The sequence below is a fragment of the Cebus imitator genome, unplaced genomic scaffold (assembly GCF_001604975.1).
Source record: "Cebus imitator isolate Cc_AM_T3 unplaced genomic scaffold, Cebus_imitator-1.0 Scaffold407, whole genome shotgun sequence".
NCBI classification, from domain to species: domain Eukaryota; kingdom Metazoa; phylum Chordata; class Mammalia; order Primates; family Cebidae; genus Cebus; species Cebus imitator.
Window position 1 is genome coordinate 1,696,645 of NW_016107722.1, and position 10,033 is coordinate 1,706,677.

The 10,033-nt window shown below is 40.0% G+C and overlaps 1 protein-coding gene across 1 annotated transcript in view; it reads left to right on the forward strand.

Moving 5' to 3' along the window:
• PPP1R42 (protein phosphatase 1 regulatory subunit 42) overlaps positions 1–10,033 on the forward strand; it is a 58,467-nt gene that overhangs the window by 38,853 nt on the left and 9,581 nt on the right. Inside the window, exon 6 of the mRNA XM_017509124.2 lies at positions 284–415. Within this exon, the coding sequence (XP_017364613.1) occupies positions 284–415 (132 nt within the window). The remainder of the gene's footprint in view (positions 1–283; positions 416–10,033) is intronic.

Here is a 10,033-nt window from a genome sequence, read left to right on the forward strand (position 1 = left end):
AAGGCGTATCGATGATAATTACAGAGACTTCTAATGTTTTATTTAATTATATTTCCATTGTTTATAACAAGCACATATTCTTTTTGGAATCAGAAAAAAATGTAAAAATAAATAAAACCTCAACAAAAGTACATACATCGTGTTTTAAGGTATTTTGAAAACAAATTTATTTCAGTCTATGATGTAACTTAAATTTCTGTGCTCTGAACCAGAAGTGCATACTTTGACTTATGTTTATATGTATATATTGTATTTTTTAAAACACATGTATATTTTTCTCCAGAATTTCTTGATGGAAAAGAAATTAAAAATATAGAAAGACAATTCCTAATGAATTGGAAAGCATCCAAAGATGCCAAGAAAATCAGCAAAAAAAGGAACTGTAAAAATGAGGATACAAGCAACTCGTTCATAAGTAAGCACTCTGTCACTCATTAGCTGACCACTCTTATAGCAAAGGGAATATTCTAAGCAACAAAAAAATGCCAACAAATAAAATGGTTTTTGTTTAATATTTTTTTGTTTGTTTTATGGGGTTTTTAAAAACTGATTTACTTAGTTGTATATAAAGATAAGTACAATTTGTCTTATACTGGAAATTTTACCTATAATGTTTGTATATGAAAATGGTAGCACTCTGCACAAAAGCTGTGTGTGATTTTGTGTAAACATAGAGCCATGAGGGTGGGGAAAGAGGTATAATTTTATATCTGGCAAAAGTGCATCATATCAGCTATGTAAATTGTAAAACCTAAGCCACTAGTATATTTGTTTAGTAACAGTGCAAAAAGGCTGGATGTGGTGGCTCACTCCTGTAATCCCAGCACTTTGGGAGGCTGAGGCAGGTGGAACACCTGAGGTCAGGAGTTCAGGACCATCCTGGCCAACATGATGAAACCTTATCTCTACTAAAACACCAAAAAATTAGCCGGGCATGGTGGCAGGCACCTGTAATCCCAGCTACTCGGGAAACTGAGGCAGTAGAATCGCTTGAACACAAGAGGTGAAGGTTGCAGTGAGCCAAGATTGTGCCATTGCACTCCAGCCTAGGCAACAAGAGCAAAACTCCATCTCAAAAAAAAAAAAAAATAGTGCAAAAATCACATTTTTCATCAGGATAGAAAATAACAATGTATTGGCCAGGCACAGTGGCTCACGCCTGTAGTCCCAGCACTTTGGGAGGCCAAGGCAAGAGGATTATGAGGTCAAGAGATGGAGACCATCCTGGCCAACATGGTGAAACCCCGTCTCTACTAAAAACACAAAAATTAGCTGGGCATGGCAGCGGGTGCCTGTAGTCCCAGCTACTTGGGAGACTGAGGTAGGAGAATCGCTTGAACCCAGGAGGTGGAAGATGCAGTGAGCCAAGATCATGCCATTGCACTCCAGCCTGGTGACAGAGCAAGACTCCATCTCAAAAAACAAAACAAAAATGAAAAAATGCATCACAACCACATCTGCAGACTGTACCCCTTCTTATGCACATACCCCAACACCTGAATGTTTTGATTATAATATACCTAATGTTGTGTTACAAAGGACATACCAACCTCCTTTGCCTAACTAATGTAACAAAATGTAACTAAGAGTAATGTGTAAGTTATCTTTATTTTGGAACATCTAAGAACTGACTAGTCTGGCTGGGCACAGCACTTTAATACCAGCACTTTGAGAGGCTGAGGCTGGTGGACCACCTAAGGTCAGGAGCTCCAGGCCATCCTGGCCAACATGGTGAAACTCCATCTCTACAAAACATAAAAATTAGCCAGGCATGATGGCAGGTGCCTGTAATTCCAGCTACTTGGGAAGCTGAAACAGGAGAATTTCTTGAACCCAGGAGGTGGAGGTTGCAGTGAACCGAGATTCTGCCATTACACTTCAGCCTGGGAGACAGAGCAAGACTCTCTCAAAAAAGAAACAAAAGAAAAGAAAAGAACTGACTAGTCACAGATTTTTTAGCCTATGATTTTGGAATGAGCCTCCTCTTTTCCATGATAGAGTTCGAATGCTAATGTTCTTGTTCTACAACTGATTAAGGGAGCAGATAACGACATAGTGAAGGGGCTAGGCCAGGGGAATAGGAAAAGGGAAATGGGGATGCTGTACTGAGGCTTTATGCACAGATAGCCTATCGTAGGAGCTCTGTCATTCTAGGACAAGGTGTTTGACATGAGGAGGAACATGGGTGGAGAAGCATGGAGCCCTAGTGATTTTGCCATATCATATTCACTGAATACTATGGACCAAGTATGGTGGTTCACACCTGTAGTCCCAGCACTTTGGGAGGCTGAGGTGGGAGGATAGTTTGAGCCTAGGAGTTCAAGATCAGCTTGGGCAACACAGTGAGACCTCATCTATACAAAAACTATTTTAAAATTAGCCAGGCATGGTGGCATGTGCTTGTTGTCCCAGCCACCTGGGAGACTGAGGCAGGAGGATCACTTGAGCCTGGGAGATCAAGGCTGTAGTGAGCCATGATTGTGCCACTTCACTCCAGCTGGGGCAACAGAGCAAGACCCCATCTGAAAAAAATAAAGAATATAAACTATGGAAAATTATTAGGTAGAATGGGACTTTCTTAGTTGACAATATACTCATGAGTACATTGCAATATACTGTGTTGCAATGTGAATTTCTCAAGATCTGAAACTTCTAAAATAGTCAGAAAGCATTTTTCCTCTATTCATTGCTGGCTGGCTGTGAAGGGCAGAAATAGACCTAGGGTAAGGATTCTAGTATTTTACATATTTTCGGTATTACACCAAAGATGTCACCTTTTTAATATTTAATACTAGCCCTCACCCCAGAATCAGGCCAATTCTAAAAATAATGTAGTTTCTTTCATATTAACAGATTTTGAAAATTCTTCCTAATTTAGGAGCAACTGTATTAATTGTTAATATCAATGAAATTTTACAAAATAACACTATGTCTTTAAATTTAGAACTTTAAAAAAATTGTAGTCTACTAACCAAAGCAATCTATACAATGCAATCCCTATAAAAATTACATTCTTCACAGAAATAGAAGAAAAAAATACTAAAATGTGTATGGAACCACAAAGAACCCCAAATAACCAAAGCAATCCTGAGCAAAACCAACAAAGCCAGAGGCACTGCGCTACTAGACTTCAAGATATATTACAAAGCTATAGTAACCAAAATACCATGGTATTGGTATAAAAACAGAAACATAGACCAGTAGAACAGAATAGAGAACCCAGAAACCAATCCAGTTATCTATAGCCAACTAATTTTTGGCAAAGGTGCCAAGGACATACATTGGATCACAGCTCACTACAGCCTCAATCACCCAGGTTCAAATTATCCTCATGCCTCAGCCTCCCAAGTAGCAGAGATGATGGGCATGTGCCACCATGCCCAGCTAATTTTAAAATATTATTTGTAGAGATGAGATCTCACTGTGTTGCCCAGACTAATCTTGAACTCCTAGGCTCAAGCTATCCTCCTCTTCAATAGATAGTGATTGGAAAACTGGATATTCATATGCAGAGGAATTAAACCAGATCCCCAGTTCTCACTCTACGCAAAAATCAACTCAATCTGAATCAAAGACCTAAATGTAAGACCTGAAACTTATAAAACTACTAGAAGAAAACATAGAGGAAATGCTTCAGGACATTGATCTGGGAAAAGGTTTTATAATAGGACCTCAAAAGCACAAGCAATGAGAACAAAAATAAACAAATGAGATTATATCAAACTAAAAAGCTTCTGCCCAGCAAAGGAAACAAAAGTGAAAAGACAACATAAGAATGGGAAAAAATATCTGTAAAGTATTCATCTGACAGGATTATTACTCAGAATATACAAAAAAATGAAACATGTCAACAGCAAAAAAAACCAACAATCCAGTTTTTAAATGGGCAAGGGATCTGAACAGACATTTCTCAAAAGAAGACATACAAATGGACAACAAATATAAGAAAAATATGCCCAATATCACTAATTATCAGGGATGCAAATCAAAACCACAATGAGGTGCTGTCTCATCCCAGTTAAGATGGCTATTTACAAAAAGACAAAAAAATAACAACAGCTGGCCTGTTAACGGTGGCTCACACCAGTAATCCCAGCACTTTGGGAGGCTAAGGTGGGTCAGGAGTTCAAGAACAGCCTGGCCAACACAGTGAAACCTGTCTCTACTCAAAACACAAAAATTAGCAAGGTGTGGTGGCGCACGCCTGCAATCCCAGCTACTTGGGAGGCTGAGGCACAAGAATTGCTTAAACCCAGGAGGTAGAGGTTGACAATGAGCTAAGATTGCATCATTGCACTCTAGCCTGGGTGACAGAGTGAGATGTAGTCTCAAAAAAAAAAAAAAACAAATGCTGATGATATTGTTTGACTGTGTCCCACCCAAGTCTCATCTTGAACTTTAGATCCCATAATTCCCATGTGTTGTGGGAGGGACTGGTGGGAGATAACTGAATTATGGGGGCTGTTTCGCCCATACTGTTCTTGAGATCTGATGATTTTATAAGGGGTTTCCCCTTTTGCGTGGCTCTCATTCTCGCTTGTCTCCACTATGTAAGGTGTGCCTTTCACCTTCTGCCATCATTGTGAGTCCTCCCCAGCCACGTGGAGCTGTGAGTCCATTAAATCTCCTTTTCTTTATAAATTACCCAGTCTCAGTTATGTCTTTTATCAGCAGCATGAAAATGGACTAATACAGCTGGTGAGGACACAGAGAAAAGGGAGTTCTCTCACACACTATTGGTGGAATGTAAAGTTGTACAACCACTATGGAGAACAGTATGGAGGTACCTCAAAAAACTACAAATAGGGGACTGGACGTGGTGGCTTGCATCTGTAATCCTGGTGCTTTTGGAGGCCAAGTCAGGAGTATCAATTGAGACTAGGAGATCAAGACGAGCCTGGGCAACAAAGCAAGACACCATCTCTTTTTAAAATTAGCTCAATGTGGTAGTACACACCTGTAGTCCCAGCTACTCAGGAGGCTGAGGCAGGAGGATTTCTTGAGCCCAAGAGTGTGAGGCTGCAGTGAGCTATGATCAAGTCACTGCACTCCTATCTGGACAACAGAGCAAGACCCTGTCTCTTGGGAAAAAAAAAAAAAAAAAAGCAAAACAAAACAAAAAACCTGCAAATAGAACTACCAGATGTTCCTCAAATTTAAAAATAAAATTCCAAAAAAAAGAAAAAACAAACAAAAAAATCATGAGACTACCATGAAATAAAAATAAAAAAGAAAATTCCTGGCCAGGTACAGTGGCTCACTCTTGTAATCCCAGCACTTTGGGAGGCCAAGACGGGCAGATCACAAGGTCAGGAGTTTGAGACCAGCCTGGCCAACATGGTGAAACCCATCTGTACTAAAAATACAAAAATTAGCCAGGCATTGTGGCAGGTGCCTGGAGTCCCAGCTACTCGGGAAGCTGAGGCAGGAAAATTCGCTTGAATCCAGGAGGTGGAGGTTGCAGTGAGCCGAGATTACGCCACTGCACTCCATCCTGGGCAAGCAGAGAGCAAGACTCCATCACTAAATAAATACATAAATAAATAAATAAAAATTTTCTTGAATTTAAAAAAAGAAGAAGAACTACCATAATCTATGAGTCCCACTACCGGCCACCTATTTAAAGGAAAAGAAATCAGGATATCAAGGAGACATCCATACCCTCATGTTTGTTGCAGGAGTATTCACAACAGCCAAGATACAGAATCACCCTAAGTGTCCAACAACAGATGAATGGATTAAAAAAAAAATGTGGTATATATACACAATGGAATACTATTCAACTATCAATAAGAATGAAATCCTGTTATTCACAACAACATGGATGGAAACAGAGGACATTATGTTAAGTGAAATAAGCCAGAAACAGAAAAAGTGAAACAGTGCATGTTCTCACTCATCTGTGGAAGCTACAAAAAAAAAAAAAAAAAGGCCGGGTGCAGTGGGTCACACCTGTAATCCCAGCACTTTGGGAGGCCAAGGCAGGTGAATCACAAGGTCAAGAGATAGAGACCATCCTGGCCAACATAGTGAAACCCTGTCTCTACTAAAAATACAAAAATTAGCTGGGCATGGTGGTGTACACCTGTAGCCCGAGCCACTTGGGAAGCTGACACAGGAGAATCGCTTGAACCCTGGAGGCAGAGGTTGCAGTGAGTCGAGATCGCACCACTGTACTCCACCCTGGTGACAGATTGAGACTCCATCTCAAAAAAAAAAAAAAAAAAAAGTTGATCTTATAGAAGTAAAAAGCAGAAAGAGGATAATACATGCTGGGAAGGGCAGAGGGGAATAAGGCAAGGGAAAAGAGAGATTTGGTAAAGGTTACAAAATTACAACCAGATAGGAGGAATACATTTTAGTGTTCTGCAGCAGCTGTCCCCCAACCTCTGTAGCATCAGTAACTGGTTTTGCGGAAGACAGTTTTTCCATGGACCAGAGGTATGGTGTAAGGGGGTGGATTGTTCTGGAATGATACAAGCTCATTACATTTATTGTGCACTTTATTTCAATTAATGTTACATTGTAATATATAATGAAATAGTTATACAACTCACCATAATGTAGAGTCAGTGCCCTGAGCTTTTTTTCCTGCAACTAGATGATCCTATCTGGGAGTAATGGGAGATAGTGACAGATCATCAGGCATTAGATTCTCATAAGGAGCTCACGACCTAGATCCCTCACATGTGCAGTTCACAATAGGGTTCATGTTCCTATAAGAATCTAATGCTGCAGCAGACCTGATAGGAGGCAAAGCTCAGATGGTAATTCAAGTGATGGAGAGCAGCTGTAAATATAGATGAAGCTACACTTGCTCACCTGCCACTCACCTTCTGCTGTGTGACCCAGTGCCTAATAGGCCACAGACCAGAACCATGGGGATTGGGGACCCCTGTTCTATAGCACTATAGGATGACCACAGTTAACAGTCATATATAGTTTCAAACAGCTAGAAGTAGAATACTGAATGTTTCCAACACAAAGAAATGATAAATGTTTGAGATGATGGATATGCTAATTACCCTGATTTGATCACTATACATTATATGTATTGCAACATCACTATGTATCCTATAAATATGTACAATTATGTCTCAATTAAATTTTTTAAATGAGCAATTTAATTTTCTCAAAACTTATTATTAATAAGTCCTTATTAATCTCTTTATAATCTAGTGTGAGCCCCAACTAACACTAACATGAACAACAATCTTTTTTTGGTTTTTTTTGGAGATAGAGTCTCTGTCACCCAGGCTGGAGTGCAGTGGCACAATCTAGGTTCATTGCAACATGTGCCTCCCAGGTTCAAGAGATTCTCCTGCCTCAGCCTCCCAAGTAACTGGGATTACAGGTGTACACCACTACACCTGACTAATTTTTGTATTTTTAGCAGAGATGGGATTTTACCATGTTGGCCAAGCTGGTCTTGAACTCCTGAACTCAAGTCACCCACATGCCTCAGCCTCCCAAAGTTCTGGGATTACAAGTGTGAGCCACATGGACACGGTGGGGGGGGAGCACTACACACTGGGGTCAGCTGGGGGGAAATAGGGGAGGGACAGTGGGGGGTGGGGAGCTGGGGAGAGATAGCAAGGGGAGAGATGCCAGATGTAGGTGATGGGGAGGAAGGCAGCAAATCACACTGCCACGTGTGTACCTATGCAACAATCTTGCATGTTCTTCACATGTACCCCAAAACCTAAAATGCAATAAAATAAATGGGAAAAAAAAAAACAAGTGTGAGCCACTGCACCCAGCCCAAAAACAATCTTTAAAGTCATATAGATAAATTAACAACAAACTATTTGAAATGAAATTAGGAAAATAATCCCATTTACAATAACAACAAAAGAATACAATACCCAGGAATAAACTGATTTGAGGTGAAAGACTTATATGCTGAAAACTACAAAATATTGATGAAAGAAATTAAACATCTCCTGCAATGTCTGCTTATAAATTTTAAAAGATATTAAACAAGACACAAATGAAAAGACACCTCATGTTCATGAATTAGAAGACTCAATATTGTTAAAATGTCCATAAGACCAAAAGTGATCTACAGATTCAATGCAATTTCTATCCAAATTCCAATGACATTTTTTATAGAAATAGAAAAAAGCAATTCTAAAATTCCTATGGAACCACTAAAGATCACAAATAGTCAAATTAATCTTAAGAATGAAGAACAAAGCTGAAGGCATAACATTTCCTAGTTTTGGAATATATTACACAGCTGGACTCGGTGGTTCACACTTGTAATTCCAGCACTTTGGGAGGCCGAGGTGGACAGATCACGGGGTCAAGAGTTGGAGACCAGCCTAACCAACAAGGTAAAACGCTGTCTCTACTAAAAATACAAATATTAGCCAGGTGTGGTGGCACACAACTGTAATCCCAGCTACTCAGGAGGCTGAAGCAGGAGAATCACCTGAACCCAAGAGGCAGAGTCTGCAGTGAGCTGAGATTGCAACACTGTACTCCAGCCTGGGCAACAGAGTGAGACTCAGTCTCAAAAAGAAAAGAAATACATTCCAAAGCTACAGTAATTCAAATAGTATGGTACTTGCAGAAGACAGACATATAGAGAAATGGAAAAGAATAGAGAGCCCAGGGAAAAATCCACACATACATAGTCAATTGATCTTTGGCAAAGGTGCCTAGAATATACAATGGGGAAAGAAAAGTCTCTTCAGCAGATAGTAGTTTTTGTTCCTCCAAAGAAGACATACAAATTTTCCCAAAGAAGACATACAAATGGCCAGCAGTTATATGAAGAAATATTCAATGTCAGTCATCATCAGAGAAATGCAAATCAAAATTGAAATGAGCTATCAGCTCACATCGGTCAGGATGGCTTTTTTTTTTTTTTTTTTTTTTTTTTTTTTTTTTTTTTTTTTTTTTTTTTTTTTTTTTTTTTTTTTGAGACAGAGTTTCACTCTTGTTGTCCAGGCTATGGTGCAATAGTGAGATCTCAGCTCACTGCAACCTCTGCCTCCTGGGTTCAAGCGATTCTCCTGCTTCAGGCTCAGAAGTAGCTGAGATTACAGGCATGCGCCACCACACCCGGCTAATTTCATATTTTCAGTAGAGACGGGGTTTTGCCATGTTGGTCAGGTCTCAAACTCCTGACCTCAAGTGATCCACCCACCTCAGCCTCCCAAAGTGCTGGGATTACAGACGTGAGACATGGTGCCTGGCCAGCTATTATTTTTTAAAAGGTAACACATGTTACAGAGGATGTGAAGAAATTGTAACCCTTGCACACCATTGGTGGGAATGTAAAACAGTGCAGCCACTATAGCAAACAGTATGAACCTTCCTCAAAAAATTAAAAATAGGACTTCCATGTGACCCAACAATCCCACTTTTGGGCACCTATCTAAAAGAATTGAAATCAGGATCTCCAAGAGACATTAGTACTCCTATGTTCATTGCAGCACTGTTCCCAATAGCCAAGATGTGGAAATAAGGTACATGGACATTGGACAGATGAATGAATATGAGCCAGTCACAGAACGATAAATACTGATTCAACTTATCTAAAATAGTTAAATTCATAGACTCAAAGAGTGGAATGCTGTTGCCAGCAGGTGAGGGGAGTAAGGAGGACTTACTAATCAATGGGCATAAAGTTTTGATCAATCAAGATGAATAAGCTCTAAAGATCTACTATATAACATTGTACCTAAGGTTAAAAAAAAAATCATGTATTGTACATTTAAAAATGTGTTAAGAGGGTAGATCTTGGCCAGGTGCGCTGGCTCATGCCTGTAATCTCAGCACTTTGGGAGGCTGAGGCGGGTGGATCACTTGAGGTCAGGAGTTCAAGACCAGCCTGGCCAATATGGTGAAACCCCATCTCTAGCAAAAATACAAAAAAATAATTAGCTGAGCATGGTGGCATGCGCCTGTAGTTCCAGTTACTTGGAAGGCTGAGGCAGAAGAACTGCTTGAACCTGGGAGGCAGAGGCTACAGTGAGCCGAGATCACACCACAGCACCCCAGCCTGGGTGAAAGAGCAAGACTC